Source organism: Dasypus novemcinctus, chromosome 8, assembly GCF_030445035.2.
Source record: "Dasypus novemcinctus isolate mDasNov1 chromosome 8, mDasNov1.1.hap2, whole genome shotgun sequence".
Lineage (NCBI taxonomy): Eukaryota > Metazoa > Chordata > Mammalia > Cingulata > Dasypodidae > Dasypus > Dasypus novemcinctus.
In genome coordinates this window covers 96,444,794-96,462,639 of record NC_080680.1, presented here as the reverse complement: position 1 = coordinate 96,462,639, position 17,846 = coordinate 96,444,794, and the positions used below count along the sequence as shown (strand labels likewise).

The 17,846-nt window shown below is 48.6% G+C and overlaps 1 protein-coding gene across 1 annotated transcript; it reads right to left on the bottom strand.

Moving 5' to 3' along the window:
• Positions 1–14,576: 14,576 nt before the first annotated feature.
• LOC139439388 (endogenous retrovirus group K member 24 Gag polyprotein-like) lies at positions 14,577–16,517 on the bottom strand. Its single transcript, XM_071216535.1, has one exon. It carries the CDS (start codon positions 16,515–16,517, stop codon positions 14,577–14,579), a length of 1,941 nt encoding a protein of 646 aa, XP_071072636.1.
• Positions 16,518–17,846: the final 1,329 nt, after the last annotated feature.

The following is a 17,846-nucleotide window of genomic DNA, read 5'->3' as shown; positions in this document are numbered from 1 at the left end:
TGTTATTAATATTTAAGTAAAAATCAAGTATGGTAACATACCATAAGGGCAGATACAAGTTTTCACGGGCGTGTATATAAATGTTTCTGTCCTTTCTCTTATTTTCTTTATATACCTGTTTTGCCTTTTTGTCAACAACAGCAATCTTATGAATGTTTTTGCGAATGGGAGTAAACCCTTTTGTGCTTTAAGAGGTAAACCCAGTATCCGTGTTGAGGCAGGATAGAATTAGGCCCGAGGAGGAAGGACAGAAAACCATGAGGACCAATTCTCAGAACACAAACATCCTTATTAGAATGCAACTTGCAACGTTTTCAAACAGCAGAGAGAAGGAAAAGCAGGAGGGACCCCTACCACTCACCTACTTTCATAAACACTTCACACAGTAAACACCAGCAAAGCTTATGAACAATAACCAGAGGCTAATCACAGCTAGGCAATGTGCTCTGCAGAGCTCATGGACAGTGACCAGAAGCCGACTGCCACTGGACAACAACCCCTAAAAACCAAACCACTCAGTGATTGTCCCCCTCTGTCTTAAATACACCAATCAGTGCAGACCCTAACACCCTATGGTAGCCAATAAAACCAGAAAACCCGAGAGATAGCAAATCTGCACTAGTGTGCCTTGAGTGTGTACTTTCCCAATTAAACTCTTTCCAACTTTCTTTTAACTGTGGTGCGTCTCTGAATTCTTTCTTACAATGTGACTGAGAACCTGGAATAACCAGCTCCGGCAACATTTCTTGGTGAGCCAGCAAGGAGTAGTCTCTGGTAACTCTCCTACACCTGATGAGACTGGTGAGTTTTTGGCTTCTAACAAAAGCTTGCTTATGTGTCCTGCCTAGTCTTTCTCTCTCTCCCTCTCTCTTTCTCACTCTTTGCCATTCTGAATGGGTCCCCAGCCCTGCTCACAAAGGTCATGTGGGAAACGGTTAAGTTTAATTTTCATAAAGGGGCAGCTGGAGCTAACTCTGCTACTGGAGCAGGTAGGGTAGGGGTTCTAGCGGCTTTGGCACACCAAGAATTTGAAAAGTGGCCCCCAAACAAGGGAAGGCCAATGGTGAGTGCTGGGGTTGGGGCCAAAGTGAGAGGACCGATGGTGAGAAGTGGGGGCCGGGCCAGTAGTGAAAGCAGAGTCAACTTAGAAAACTGCCCCAGGGGTGAAAGCAGTGCCGAGCCTGCCCAAACAGTGGGAACTCGAGGCGGGGCTCAGAGTGGGAACCGTGTTACTTAGATCTCTCCGATAGGCTGTAACCCCTGAAGTACCCAATCAATGGGGAACAGGGGAGGGACCCATGTGTTAGGTTTAGGTTATAAATATCACTGTTGTTGTTTGGCTGGCCAGCCATTTTATCCAGGTCGAGTGCCTGTTCTTGTAAGCTCATTAATAAAATTCTTTTCTCCTCTACAATCGGGTGAGCTTTTGTTTTGTTACAGATATAGCTTTCTTTCTAACAGTCATAATCTTGGTTTACTTAAAGCACTCTGGCTCCCTCTTTGAAGGTGGCAGGGGCCAGCCCTCATGCTGTGCAAATCCAAGGAGGCTCTGGGCAATGGGTGACACCATCCTTGAAACTTGACTTGGGACATTCTCTGAGTCACGTACGAGTCCAATGGGAGCACAGGAGTCCAGGAGATCCTTCTCATCCTCAAACCACTTTCTGACCCTCCACTTTTGTCTCTACTCAAGGGAGACACAGAACTCTCTATTGTTGCAATAACACTCTCTTTCCCAGGTACTTTCTGACTTTCCGTTTATGTCACTTTATCTCCACTCTAATTCTAATTATCTCCTCCTTTTGTGCCTTCTAAAATGCTCAAAGCTATCATTGCAGCGTTAATTCATCTGCCTCTAGCCCTCTTGTGGCAGGCCCTTCTGTCACCTTTGTGAAGATCATCTTAAATGTTGGGTTTGTAAGTACAAAAATCTAGGCTGATTCATTTGGCCTGGCTCAGAACTCAGACCTCACCTTCTCCTCCTAGAAGTGATGAAATCGATCCTAGTCCATTATCTTGGCTGCCCCAGCAATTGGGCACAAACTTCCATTGGCAGTAAGTAGATCCTGGTTACTTAAATATTTTACTTGGAAGCTGCGAGGAGTCTATAAAAACATTCGGAGTGGATGTGGCTCAAGTGGTTGAGCACCTGCTTCCCACATGGGAGGTTTTGGGTTTGGTCCCCAGTGCCTCCTAAAAGCAAAAACAAACAACAAGCAAACAAATGAAGAGACAAACCCAGGGAAGTCAATGTGGCTCAGTGATTGAGCACTGGCTTCCCACAATTCCAGCCCTGGTACCTAAAAATATAAAAGTGTTCTGTTTTGCTGTGGGCCAGATCCCTGATCCCAATTTTTAGCCTTTTGGACAGCAATTAAGCTGCTTTTCCTCAGCAGGATGAGGTGAGGGACAATCAGGTTAATGTGACCCCTTTCTAGGAAGGGTAGTCATCTTGAGAGCTGAGCTTCAGCCTGGAAGTTGACACCAGACATCCCCCACAATCTAGGGAGCTGCAAGGATGCCCTAGGGCATGGCATCTGCATTCTGGGAACCAGAGCAGCGGCACCGAATGTCTCCCAGGACCTAAGCAACTTGGGAGCTTCGGTTTAGAGGCTCAATATTCAGTCAGGCTGAGATCTGGGACACCAGTTCATCTGACGAATGTTTCTTCCTCTCTCCCTAGACTCATGGGTGTGACTGGAAAGTGGACATCCCCCTGAGCTGCATCCTCAAGAACAGGACAAACTTGCCCACTGAGGGTTTAAAGAAAATAAAAAAAGAAAAATGTTGGCTGCTTTGTGTTGCAATCAGTTCACAACAGGTTGGCTTTTTCGGAACTGAGACCCTCGACCCTAGTTTCCACCTCTTATTTATTGGAAACTACCAAGCAGTTGTTTGCTATTAAAATTGCAACATCACTTCCAATAATAGGGAATAACTGCAACATCTAAGAACTGCAACATCTACAATAGAAGAGGTGTACCATTTATAATAAGGAACAGGTAAGCCAGTTTCCCACAACAGCTTTGTAAAGCCTGAAATTCAATCATGGCTTAGCCCTGAGCAACGAGCACACCCTGCCAACTTGCCTCTAGAAAACTGTTTCAGAAATGTGTCCTTGTACACGTTTCAAAATATCTCACTGAAATACTAATAAAGTAGTAAGCTAAAGAAAATATATTTCTGAAAACCATTCCCTATAATCAGTCAATGTTCTAGTATTGCATACTACTAGGTATTTAAAATGAAAAAAAATTATGATAGCATATAACCAAATTGAGTCACTACTCTGACAAATTTGCTTAATTTTGATGGTAATTTTATGTTGTAAGAGGTTGGCTTGGAGACAGTTTCCAAAGTTATTTTGGTACCTTAAGTATGAAAGATATTTAGAATGTGCTTTTTTATTAAGGAAAAAGAAAGTAATTTTGTCCTAAGATAAAACAACTGTTTATTAAGAAAGAAGAAAATGTGAGACAAAACATGAATGAATACAGAAAGTGCAGAAGGTTGTGAGGAAAAGGAATGTTTGTGGTCAAACTAATATTTGATAGGTTTACCTATAAAATTTAAAGAGGCTTAGTATAAAATAGAATACTGATGCAAACTAAAATTTGATTCTTTCCCTGTGAAAATGACAAAGTTTCTTAAATCATTAGTCTGTTTTAGTAGATGGTTACAAAGAATTTTTAGCTTCTTGTACTTTAACTGTATTGTGTCCTTGGTGGTTTAAGAAAAACAAGTCTTTTCACTTTCAAAAGAGGATAATGTTCAAACCAAAAAACTTTTAACATTTTGCTTTCTCAAAGTAAAATCCTGAAAAGAATCTTTTTATTTCAAACTCTTCCAAAAGATTTGTTCTTTCACCTTGTAAAAAGTGAAATACTATAAATAGTTGAGTTCATTTAATATATTTTAAGTTAAATGAAAAGTGTATAAAAATTAGAAGATACTGTTTAACCTTCTGTTAATCAAAGTTGCATGAGTAAATACTTAAAGATTGTATAAGATTCCTAGAGATTTAACAGTTTTCTGCATAATACTAGATAACAGTATAATGTTGTTAATCATGGTTTTAATTATTTTAAAGATGTTATATGTCACAGAAATAACCTTCCCACCTGAGAATCAAGAAGCAGAAGCTCTGACCCATATCTGAATGGTTTGTTTCACACTTGTTGAAGAAGCAGCCTTGTGGCCACACATGAGTGACCATTAAGGGCTGCTTCAGAGTGGTGCATAGCTAAGGCGCTAGGTATTCACATAAAGTATTCTCACATGGTATGTATCATCCAAAATTGTGAGGCCTGTTCTCAACTCCAGCCATGAACAATGCCTTATAGCAGGGAACATATGCATAAAGCCATACACTAAGGGATGGACTTCAGTGTTGTTGAATTCCCTTATGCATTTAAACTAGGCCCCGGTACTCTGCGTGGTGTCTCTCCATTTGAGTTGTTGGCTAGATAGGTCACCATACAAACCCTAAAAAATAAAAGTATCTGCCACATCTGGTCATGCTCTTCATGTAGATGGAAATGCATTGCTGCTTCAGATTCCTGCAACTCTGCCGTTGGCAATGGTCCATATTGCCTCCAGACCCAATCTGTTTCAGTGCCAGAAAGTGCTATGCACCAAGCTTGTGGAACACTGGAGCCTCTGCAGTATGCTATCTGTCTGAAGGATATACCAAGTGGAGAAATAATTGCCAGCATAATGTGAGTAGAACCTAAATGAATACAACTGGCATTAAGGCCTGCTTCCTTGGAGAGAAAACATGTATGGTACTACAATCTGGAGCTCACCCATTGGCAACCAATGTTTTAGGACTTATGGAAACTTCAATAGCCATTTTTTCTTACGGGAGAAGATTTCCTTCTCTGGGTACCCACTAAACACTTAGGTTTACATCCTTAGACTAAACTTCTTGCTTCATATGAGCTCATCTAATGTATTCCTGTTATCCATGGCAGCTGCACACAACCAAATGGACTGTTGGGTTTGTGGATATGGGCTGGCCTCCAGTGGCTCTGGTCTTTCTTGGAATATCTTTTCCTTATGCTTGACTAATTGAAGTAATAGGCTAATGACTATAAATCATAGCTGCCCTTCTAGGTTGTAACTTTCAGAACCCATAAACTCCTATAGTTACTCTGCATCTGTTAAATATGTCTCTTCTATTGTCAGGGAACATGCCAATAAAACCTGCCTGAACAGTAAGCCAGGCTTTACTGACAGAATAACCCCAGGCTTGTCAGCTGCCCTTATAATTAAATACCATCTTCGTGGCTCCTGGAGACCCCAATGCTCAGGGAATGTAGAAAGAACTAACTGAGCCCTGAAACAAATTCTGGCTAAACTTTTTCAGGAAACCATATCACCTTGGGTCACCAAGATACCTGCTGCTTTGCTGAGGCTATGCATAGCTCCAAAAGAACCACTTCAGCTTAGCCCCTTTGAAAAGATCTATGGGTGACCTTTCCTTACCTAGGACCTGTTGCTAGATCAAGAAACCCAGAAACTCACCAAATATTTTATCAACCTAAGAAAAACAACAAATGATCTGGGAGCTCAGGAACAAAAACCTCCCTAGCCCCAACCTGAGTTACCTTTACTTGATGTTAAACCTGGAGACCAGGATTTGAACAAAACCTGACAGGAGAACAGGCCTCAATCCCAATTAGAGCCAAAATGGAAGGGACCTCTTTGTTCCTGTGAAAAGAATGTTGTTTCTATATTAACCAATATAGAAGGAGAAACCAATTGAAGGAGAAACCAATATTAAAGACCTTAGAGAAAGAGCAAATAGGCTAAATAAAGCTGTTGACAACAATGGACAATTCTTCTTCTTATTTTCCAACCTCACTTGCCTTATTCCCCCGGTGGGCCCCCTAACAACCATCTTCCTAATACTCCTAATATGCCCCTGCATTTTTTCTTTTTTTGCTTGGCATATTAGCTTGTTTCCTCTTATTTATGTATTTATTTTTAAAGATACATAGATCACAAAAAATGTTACATTAAAAAATATAAGAGGTTCCCATATACCTCCACTACCCATCCTCCCACTCCTCCCACATCAATAACCTTTTTCATTAGTGTGGCACATTCATTGCATTTGGTGAATACCTTTTGGACCACTGCCACACAGCATGGATTATAGTTTGCATTGTAATTTACACTCTCCCAGTCCATTCCATGGGTTATGGTGGAATATATTTAATGTCCTGCATCTGTCCCTGCAATATCATTCGGGACAACTCCAAGTCCCAAAAATGCCCCATATCACACCCTTTCTTCCCTCTTTCTGACCTCAGCAACTCCCATGGCCACTGTCTCTACATCAATGATATGGTTTCTTCCATTGCTAGAGTCACAATAATTCTGTAGAACACCAGTAAATCCACTCCAATCCATGTTTTATTCCTCATCCTGAGGACCCAGGGATAGTGATATTCACTCCACCTCTAAATCAAGAGGGGCTTAAATTCCACCTGGCTGAGGGAAGGGGTTCTTCGGCTTGCAGTTGTAGACTCTCTCAGTTCCTTGGTGTGGTGGTTGACCATCCTCACCTCCCTGTTAGATTACCTGGGTAAGTCCAATGAACCAGAGAGTAGGTGTTGCAACTCTGATGAGGCTCAGGGCCTAGGTGGCACATGGACAGTCCAGAGACTCAAGTCTCCTGAGCATATAACAACCCCAGCACCAACCACTTCTGAGTCCAACTCCATTACACTCAGGAGCACAAGTTCCAAAGTAGGACCCACTGGCAAGGCACTGAACTCTAAAGCCATCTATCATGACTGTAAAACCTGGGTTTCTCCATAGCCCTCAGGAGGACACTATCTCAAATAGAGGGGATGGTGTCTCTTGAGAGCGTGGGTAGCTTCCAATGGGGCAGGACAGACTAGTGTGTCAAACCCTCAGCATTGTTGCAATTATCTATGAAATTTGTCCTTCAAGCAGCCAAGCTTGGTTGTCACTGTGGGCCCTAAGGGGTGGGGAGGGAGGAATAGAATAGATGGAAGAGGGAGTAACTGGGGGGCAATAGAAGTGTTCTGCATGGTCCTGTGATGATTGATACAGGACATGTTAAAGGTCCCTGCATTTTTAAATACCTAACATAGTTGATCTCTCCCAGGTTTGATGCATTCTGAAACAAATTGGAATGCATGGATTTCACCCAGTCCTGACCATTGCAATGAACACTCCTCCTCCACACCCAAATAGTGTAGAAAGAGAGTTTTACACCCTGTCAGACAGGAACTAAAATCCCTAATATGCAGAAAGCAGATGCTGAAGAATGATCCTCACCCTTCAGCTCTTCCCTTAAGATTAAGGGTGTACAACTTTCTTAGAGGATGGGGTAATGTTGAGGCAGAATAGAATAGGAACCTAAGAAAGGGAAGCAGAAAACCCTGAGCACCAATTCTTAGAAAATAAACATCCTTATTTGAATGCTACTTGCAAAATTTTCACACAGCAGAAAGAGGGAAAAACAGGAAGGACCTCCACCACTCATCTGTGTTCACCTGTGTTCATAAACACCTCCACAGTAAATACCAACAGGGCTTGTGGACTGTGACCAGAGACCAATTACCACTGGACAACAACCTCTAAAAACCAAACTGCCCACTGAGTTTCCCTGCTTTGTCTTAAGCACAACAATCAGTGCAGGCCCTAATATCCTATGATAGTAAAAAAACCCAGAAAATCCTAGAGAGTGTGTGCATGTCTTCTTTGAGCATATCTGTACTCATGTCTTGAGTGTGTACTTCTCCTATTAAACTCTCTCCAACTTTCTTATAACTGTGGTTCATCTCTGAGTTCTTTCTTACAATGTGAATGAGAACCTGGAACAACCAGTTCCAGTTAAGTGTTATTGTTTGCCACAATTTTACAAGAAGAAAACCGAGAAATAGAGAAGCTAATTAATTTCTCTAGATCGTGGAGTTGATAGATTATGGAGCCAGAAGTCACAACAAGCAATTTAGTTGTAGCTCCTGCACCCTCAACTACAAGAATCTATTTCCTAAACTTGTTTACTAACTATGTAACCTAGCTTTCATTGAGAGAAATTGACCCACATTAAAAAAAAAAAAACAAGTTGGTGTACTGTACTGCTCTTTCACCTGGAATAATGTACGTGCTTTTTTGATTTATTTGATTAAGAGAAATAAAGAGAAGTTTGGCAGCAGGCAGTGAGAATCCAGCCACAGGGAAAGGTGGTGTGGAGATTTAACCAAGAGAGCCTGAGGCTCCAAGAACTAATTTATTAGATGGAAAACTGGGTAGTTGTGAAGGTGTTGGCCGCCGCTGCGATGCCGCGGGTGGGTCGCTGGCACGCGGGCGGGTCGCTGCCGGGGGTCGGGCCTACGCCACGGCCTGACCGGGGCTGCAGCGGGCGGCTCAAGGCTCGGGGGACGCGCGGTTCGGTGAAATGAACCACGGAGACGAGGTCTATGCGCAGGTCTGCTTTATTGAGGAAGTACACTTGGTTTTATAGTGCAGGGTAGGGGAGGGGTTTGAGCTAGGGTGGGTTGGCTACGGGGTGATAGTGGATGGGCGGAACTGGGCAGGCAGCTATGAGGTAAGCAGTGGCTAAGGAAGGAGGCAGATTATATGTTGGCAACGTGGGCGGGACTGGCAGGAAGGATAGCAACGGCTGGAAGAAGAAGATAACAAAGGCTGGGGGAAGGGGTGGAGGGACGCAGCAACAATTGCTCCTTCTGTTTTTAAAAAGAAAGTAAAAAAAAATAGAGTATAGGTTAGGGAGGGCGAAGGGTAAGGGGGCAGAATTGACCGGCTATGGGCAAATGACATAGCATTTGATCAGGATGCATGCATAGCCCTTAGGGTCGGTGCGTGCTGGTGTTAGACGCAAGATGTTGCGCACGCTTATAGGGGTGGCCCGCGCTGTGGCTAACTTAACTGAGAAGACTTCCCGGAAATAGCAATAAAGGGGGGCGGAGGGTGCACCCAGACCCTTTACCCCGAGGGAAGCAAACCCGTGCCGGCGGCCAGAGGCAGGGAGTCTTACAGCAGGTAGCCTTACAGGCAGGATGTATGGCGGGGAGAAGGGCGAGGATGTGGGCGAAGGCGGGTAGTGGGATCAGCAGTAGCGAGACGTTGGTAATGGATTTGGACAAAGGAAGAAAATACGCTGTTAGCTTGATCTTTGGCAAGACGAATGATTCGTCGAATGGCCCAGGGACCAACAGTGAGACCTAGGACGAGGAGCAAGACTGGGGTTATTAAAGGCAAGAGGTAGGGGAGGAGGGGCTGCAGGAGACCCCAGGAGCTAGCAGCCTGGGCTCGCTCGAGTCGGCATTGGTTAAGGCCTTTTTCAAGTTCTTTTAGGCTGGAGTCTACTAAGCCGGTGTAGTTGGCATAGACGCAGCTTTCTTCTCCTAGAGCTGCACACAGGCCACCTTCTTTAAGGAGGAGGAGGTCGAGGCCTCAGCGGTTTTGCAGAACAACTTCAGAAAGGGAATTGAGAGAGTCTCTAAGATATTTGACTGCATCTCTGAGGTAGATAATGTCAGTGTCAACTGCTTGTCTGAGGTTTTGGAGGGCGGAGGCCTGTGTGGATAGGGCTGCGACACCAGTAGCGGCCCCAGCTGCAGCCAGGAGGGAAGTGACAGTGAGTACAGCAGTGATAGGTTCGCGTTTGTGGAGGTAGATGGCTTCTTGAGTGTGATCGAAGGCTTCAAAGAAATGTCTTGAGGTGTGATAAATGACTCGGGGCGTAAGGAGAATGAGGACACAAGTTTCGTTGGTCATATTGAGGGTAGCGACAGATAGGCATGGGGTGAGTCCAGTAGAGGAGCAGAGCCACTGGGTAGTGTTTAGGGGGACTAAGTATTTGGCGGAAACATCGGGGGAGGTATAGTTGGAGCAAACGGCAAACTTAGGAGTGTAGGTAGAGCGGGGGTGTATGCATAGACCTTTGGAAGAGATGTGTGTGAGAGTGAGCGGGGACATGGGTGGACTGATTCCAATTGCAGGAAGAAGGGGAATCTTCTGTAGAGGAGTAGAAAAGTGGTGAGGGGATTGCGAGTGGATCGTAAAGGGGGAGGCTAGGGGAAAGGCATAACCAGCAGGAGCGGGTGAGGTTGGGGTGGGAGGCATTGAAGGGCATTTAGGAGTTTGAAGTAGGGGCTAGAGGGGAGGAGGGGGTGTGGCTGCATGCGAGGAGCGGGGAGGGAGTTAAGACTTGCAGAGGGTGTGGTAATAGCCAAGGTGGAAGAGGCATCGGGAAGAGTAGATGGGGACGGAAAACGGACAGTGGATGAGGGGGGGGGTTAAGAATTTGATTGGGGCCAATGGCTGAGGGTGGGGTAGAGACGGGGCGCTTTTGGATTTCAAACAGAGCGCCGCGATCGTAGTGGCTCATATATAACTGGAGTCCATAGGGGCGAGCGGCCAACCAAGTATCGTCGTTTGGGTTTTTCACAGTCAGCCAGATGAAGTCCCAGCGGGTGCTGTTGACGACTCGGAGAGAAATATATGGGTCTCTGTTGGGGGCATTGGACCAACCATAGGCCATGGTCTCACATCCCCAGGAAGGGCAAAAGAATTGTGATGGGTTATGGCAACCTTGAGCACTAGCAGGGCAGATGTAAAAGCCGGATACAGGGTTGAACTGAGGACCAAGGAGGCGGTTGTTTCGGGTAAGCAAGCATGCTGTATCTCCGCCTCGACAGGATGAAGGAAGGTGAAAGCCTACTTTTGCTTTTCTGGTGTTTTCTATTCGGCATTCAGGACGGAAGAAAATTCCAGCAAGAGGGCAAATGTGTGTGAAGAAGGAGGGAGCTATGCTAGTAACATTGTAAGCGAGAACAGGTTTTTCTGGGAATGTTTGGAGGGTCCAGTTGAACTGCTGATGGGAAGAGGAGCCCTGAGCAGAGGAGGCTAGCGACAGCATGAGGATAAGGAGATGAATGAGATGAGGGAGAGTGGGGGAATAGGGGGCGTGGGTGTGGGCAGAGCGGGCTCGTCGGAGGAGCTGGAGAACTTGGCGTTCGATGGGGTCATCATCTTCAAGGGAAAGGCGGCTTAGGCGGCGGGCAAGGAAGCGATGCCGACGACGTTCGCGGCGAGAGAGAGCTGGTGTGGCTTCCACAGGTGACGGCACAGGAGAGGTAGACTCAGATGTGTTTGCCTGGGGGCGCATAGCGATCTTTTGAAGAAAACCTGCAACGACAAAAGGAAGAAAAAAGAGAGCCCTCACAGGGCGGGGCAATCAGTAGAAAGGCACTTGGAGAGAGCATTTGTTTAAACAGAAACACTTTAGGAGGGGGCTGGCTAGTGTTAAACTTGAGTGAACAGGGCAGCATCTGGGCTTCTGCAGTCAATGATCTCTCTACGGAGGGCATGGTGTGCTCATCATTTAGTGGAATTTTGGGGTCAGTATGGGTAAAAGAATCTCAATTGCTGTCATTAGCATTTGTTTTCTGGTGTAAAAGAGTCTCAATTGCTGTCATTAGCATTGTTTTCTGGTGTAAAAGAGTCTCAATTGCTGTCATTAGCATTGTTTTCTGGTGTAAATGGACGTGGGATGTCATCTGGGTTATGCGGTTGCGTCGCAGGTCGGATGTTTCGTCCTGGGACCCAAATAGGCTGTTGCTCTGTCTCTGGGAAGATACAGGTGAAGCCTCTTCCTTGTGCTAGCAGGGGGGCCGGATCTTGCCAGCGGTTAGTGGCTGGATCTTTCCAGTAGACTAGAGGAACTTGAGAAGGTGGCCACATAGGTCCCCAATGCTTATGTGTGGGAGAGAGTCCTTGACTGTCGAAAGTTAAGAGATTGTGGTGAATGAGACAAGCAGTCACAACATCTGCTGGAGCTTTGTGGGGAGAAGAGGCTCTCTCTTTTTGAATGAGCAGCTTGAGCTGTTGGTGAGTGCGTTCGACGATTCCTTGTCCTTGTGGGTTGTATGGAATGCCGAAGTGATGTGTGATGTGATACATTTGCACGAAGCAGGCAAAGGAAGCACTGCGGTACGCTGGCCCGTTATCTGTTTTGAGGTCCCATGGGACTCCCATAAGCAGAATGGCTTGGCGGAGCGCCTTGATGCAATGTTTGGCGCTTTCTCCTGCGAGGGGGACTGCATAGCACAGATGTGAAAAGGTGTCAATGGCCACGTGAAGGTATTTGAGGCGTCCGAAGGCGTGGACATGAGTGACATCTAATTGCCACCTCGAGTTAGGTCGGAGGCCACGAGGGTTAACGCCTTGAGGTTGTAGGGGCCCCAGGGGGAGAAGAGGCGTGCAAACGAGACACGAGCGCACCAGATGTTTACAGGTTTCGATGGGCAGATCTGGATAAAGTTTGTGAATAGTCCATGCAGAATAATGAAACCGAGAGTGCAGTAACTTAGCTCTATTGATGGAGTTTCCAAGCTGATCTTCACATGTATCGTAGTTCTTGGAGGCTAATGGAAAGACTTTGTGGCTCGACACAGCTGCGTCAGCAAGGTCGTTGCCGTGAGCTAGGGGCCCTGGGAGGTTAGAGTGACTCCTCAAATGAGTGATGTACCATGGCTGTTGTCTCTCCTCGAGCAGGCGTTGCACGAAGGCAAGTGCTCGATCAATGTTTGAATCGCCTGGTAAAAAGGTGGCGAGTGGCAGGCTGCGGCAAACCTGAAGTGTGTATAGACTGTCAGTAAAAATGTTAAGGGGCCGGTCTGGGTGGAGATTGAGGACTGCAGTGACAGCTAGAAGTTCGCCTACTTGAACAGAAAAGTCATTTGCGAACAGCAGTTGCCGGGGCTTAGGATTTTTAGGAGTGTATATGATGGCTGCAAATGCCGTTTTTGAGGCGTCTGTGAAGGCAGTGACGGCTGAGGGGATTGGGTTCCGCGTGGGCAATGGACGGAACGGGTTAGAAAACACCAATTGAGACATTCCCTGCAGCAATCGGTGATGAGGATAATGGTTGTCAAAGGAGCCATGAAAGAGCTCTACCAGGCTTTGCATTTGGGCATTGTTCATGATGAGGGAGGTAGCTTCCTTTGCATCTAAAGGCCAAACAATGGTGTGTGGCGGGATGCCATACGTTTGTATGGAGAGAAGTACCAAGTCAGTGGCCAACGCGATCCAGGCTCTGGTAAAGGGGCAGATTTTTGGGAGTCTGCTTTTTGATGTATGCAGGAAAAGAAGAGGGCCATCTTGCCATAAGAGACCTGTGGGAGTGATTGGCGTTGGCAGGACTAAAGCCAAAATTGGAAGGTTAGGGGAGAACCGCTCCAGGCGGCACTGCTGCAGAGCGGCACTAACTTGCTGGACGACTTCTCGAGCAGCAGGAGTGATGGTGATGCTGCGGGTGGCTGACGTTGGTGGGCTGTCTTTGGTTTGCAAGAGCTCGAAGAGGGGTTGCATTTGCGCGGTTGTGATGGGTAGCGCCGAGCGAAGCCAATTGATTTGTCCACAAAGTTGTTGGAGTTCAGTCAGCGTCATTTTGTGAGAGACATGAATTTGTGGGCTTGAGGGCTGAATGAAGTGATGAAAATGAAAGCCTAGAAATTGAAAAGGAGGTTGGAGGTTTATTTTGTCTGATTGCACGGTAAGTCCGAGGCTTGAAAGGTTTGTCATCATTGCAGAGAGTAAGTCATTGAGGAGCGCACTGGAGCTCGCAGCTAAGAGAAGGTCATCCATATAGTGGAGGATGTATGTCTGCTCTGGAGGGAATTTAGAGCATAGTGGCTCAATGGCATGGTTGACATAGAGCTGACATATGGCTGGGCTGTTTCGCATACCCTGTGGCAGTACCCGCCATTGGAATCGAAGCGCTGCGCCCTGGTTGTTAGTGCGTGGGACCGTAAACGCAAATCGCGGACAGTCTTGCGGGTGAAGAGAAATAGAGAAAAAGCAGTCTTTGATGTCGATGGTTGCCGCGTGAAAATGCTGGGGGACTGGGGTGGGATGTGGGCATCCTGGCTGAGGTGATCCCATTGGCTTAATATGCTTATTGATTTCTCGGAGGTCATGGAGAAGGCGGAACTTGCCTGTGTTTTTCTTGTTAATGACGAAGATTGGCGAATTGTAGGGACTGGTGGACGGCTCAATATGCCCTGCTTGCAATTGCTCTTCGACAAGGGCAGAGAGAGCTTGTAGCTTGTGAGCTGGCAAGGGCCACTGCTCGACCCAGATGGGCTCCTCTGTGTCCCATTCCAGAGGGATAGGGTCAGGTCTCGAGATGAGAGCAGTGGCCCCTATAAGGGGGGGGGGCAGCGCAGCTAAGAAGGCTTCTGTGGTGATTCGAGCTTTTAGTTGGCTGAGGACATCTCTCCCCCACAGGATGGTCTGGACTGAAGAGAGTATGAGCGGGCAAATTCGGCCTTCGTGTCCCTCTCGGTCGCTCCAATGCAGGGGCTGAGATGTTCTCCAGGAGGTAGCGGCTCCCGTGGCACCTATGACTTGACGACCAGTCTCGAGGGGCCAGTGATTGAACGCAGCGATCTCGAAGGGAATACAAGAGATTTCAGCACCAGAATCTAAAAGTCCATCAAGCCATTGTCCATTTATTTTGAGCTCCAATGAAGGTTTTTGGTGACGTTTAATAGGCATTGTCCACATTATGGTTTTGGAGCTTTCCGGAGGGCCTCTTCGGGGAGGGGCTGAGGCCTGCCCCGTCGCCCGTTTAAAGGCTGTCTTGGAACACGACAGTCGTGGGCCCAATGGTACCCTTTTCTGCAGCGCGGGCAGGGGGTGGAGGGCGGTCGGGCGGTAGGAGCAGGGCATGGCGGTGGCACTATAGGCTGGGCCATTGGCTGCGGTGGGGCCGGGAGGTTGGGGCATTCACGAGCGAAGTGGCCTAATTCGCTGCAGCGGAAGCAGGTGTTGGTTGTTTGAACTGCAGCGACGACAGCTGCTGCGAGCACAGAAGTTTGTCCGGACACTCCGGAACAGGCGAGGACCCAGTCTTGGAGTGGCTTGTCACGCAGGGGGCGGATGATGGCTTTGCAAGCTGGGTTAGCCCCCTCTTGTAGGATATCTTTAACGAAGGACTCACGGGCTGTGTTGCCGATAACTCGCCTCTCTGCAGCGGCTTGCACACGAGCTACGAACTCGTTAAACGGCTCTTCAGGTTTTTGGAAGAGCTTCATGAGGGGCTCTGGGGCGGCCGCGGCGCACGAGCGGAAGGCTCGAAAGACACAGTCACGGAGCTGGAGGAAAAACCCAGGCGGGGTGGCCGTGTAGGCGCTGGGGTCGCCGTAAGGGCCGAACCCAAGAAATGCGTTTGCGGGGTAATGCACACCTTGACGCGCGTTGTCAGCAATTTGATTGTCGATTAAGACACCGAGATGGGCTCGCCAGTCAATGAACTGTCCGGGGGAGAGAACTGCTCGGGCTAGGGAGATCCAGTCGTAGGGGATGCAACGAGGGATGGCCATGCGCTCAAGAATGTCTTGGGTGTGAGGACTGGCAAGGCCATCCTCTTTTATTGCGTTGCGAAGCATTTGAATGTCTTTGGGGGAAAAAGGGCTCCACGCTTGCGGGTTCTGCGGAGTGCGAACGGGATTAAGGGGGAACATCTGAGCCAGAGGCGGAGTGGGAGAGGAGAGAAAGGCGGTGTCGTATGCCGGTGGAGGGGGGTTTGCGGTGCTACCGCTGCTGCTGGGGCAGGCGGGGGGTGAAACAGGCCATGGAGGTGAGGCATTGGCAGTGCCGCCGGGTGCCGGCCAGGACGGCGCGGCGGCAACTGTATTTTCGACTGGCCAAGATGGCGGCACGGAGACGTCACGCCTGACATCACTTCTGGAATCAGGCCAAGATGGCGGAGTGGCCACGTCACTTCCGGGCACAGGCCAAGATGGCGGGGTGACTGTGTCACTTCCAGGCGCCGGCCAAGATGGCGGGGTGACTGCGTCACTTCCGGGCGCCGGCCAAGATGGCGCCGGAGGCGCTTCCGGTTTAGCGGAAAATGGCGGTCGGCAGGCATCCGGGGCGGGACCGGATGGTGACGCGACAGGAAGAGGCGGGTAGAGGCGGGAAGAGGGTGCAGAGGAAGAAGAAGGAGGAAGTGCGCCATGTTGGCATTGTTTGCAGGGCGCGGTCGGGGAGGAAGAAGGTGGAAGGTCGCCATCTTGGTTGGGGTCTGGATCGGAGGCTGTGGGGGGATTCAGTTCAAGCGCGGCCTCGAGCTGGGCGGGCAGAGAGCGAGTATCGTCATCTCCATCAGGGTCGCAGGTGAGAGGGTGACTAGGCTCACAGGCGAGAGCAGAGGCAGGGGAGGGCACACCTTGGAGACAGGCACGGATAGCGACGAGAGCCGGGATAAGGCCAGGGGGAAACTGCTTGCGTTCGTGTTCCATAGCGGACGTTACCCGCTGAATTAAACGTTCGTAAGTCTCTGGGCTCCAGAGAGCACAGGTGACGAGCCAAGGGTTAAAGGGCAGAAGAAGGTCCCAATACCGCTGTAGTTGACGGAGAGAGACCTTCACGTGGTGAGTTTCTAAAAGGGCCGCGAGTAAACGTACTTGAGGGACTTGGCGGGACGAGAGAGAGGCTCCCATTGTGATGGAGGGTTTAGGAGGGGGGTAGACTCGCTGTCGCTGAGGGCCGGGTTAGGTTCACGGGTGGGCTGGGACGGCGAAGAGGAAGGGAACAGCGCCGGAGAGTCCCTACCTTGAGCGGCGGCACGGGAGGACGGCGATGGGTCCCGTGTGGGAGGTCGAGCGGCTGGCCGGCCAAACAGGAACGCGACGATGTCGCTCCACCGCATACAGAAGGGAGCGGGGGTCCCTGTTCGGGCACCAATTGTTGGCCGCCACTGCGATGCCGCGGGTGGGTCGCTGGCACACGGGCGGGTTGCTGCCGGGGGTCGGGCCTACGCCACGGCTGGACCGGGGCGGCAGCGGGTGGCTCAAGGCTCGGGGGACGCGCGGTTCGGTGAAATGAACCACGGAGACGAGGTCTATGCGCAGGTCTGCTTTATTGAGGAAGTACACTTGGTTTTATAGTGCAGGGTAGGGGAGGGGTTTGAGCTAGGGTGGGTTGGCTACGGGGTGATAGTGGATGGGCGGAACTGGGCAGGCAGCTATGAGGTAAGCAGTGGCTAAGGAAGGAGGCAGATTATATGTTGGAAACGTGGGCGGGACTGGCAGGAAGGATAGCAACGGCTGGAAGAAGAAGATAACAAAGGCTGGGGGAAGGGGTGGAGGGAGGCAGCAACATGAAGGGAAGTCAGGAATGGAGACATAAGATGGGGGATATGTTCTTGGAACAGGGATGTCAGGCCATGACTTAGTTACACACAGCCTAATGAAAAGCCAGATGTGGGCAGCGGACTTGGCCCAGTGGTTAGGGTGTCCATCTACCACATGGGAAGTCCACGGTTCAAATCCCCAGCCTCCTTGACCCGTGTGGAGCTGGCCCATGCACAGTGCTGATGCACGCAAGGAGTGCTGTGCCACACAGGGGTGTCCCCCGTGTAGGGGAGCCCCATGCACAAGGAGTACGCCTCGTAAGGAGAGCCGCCCAGTGCAAAAGAAAGTGCAGCCTGCCCAGGAATGGTGCCGCACACACGGAGAGCTGACACAACAAGATGACAACAAAAAGAAACACAGATTCCCATGCCGCTGACAACAACAGAAGCGGACAAAGAAGATGCAGCAAATAGACAGAGAACAGACAACTGGGGTGGGGTGGGCGGAGGGGAGGCGAGAGAAATAAACAAACAAACAAATAAATAAATCTTTAAAAAAAAAAAAGAAAAGCCTGATGTAAGATTTTGCTGTCAGAATTAACCCAGGAAAGAGGGTGACTTGACACAGAGCACAGAGCTGTAGATTCAGTGGTCTTAATATTTCCCTGAATTAACCTCAGCAGCTGGAAGTAGGAAT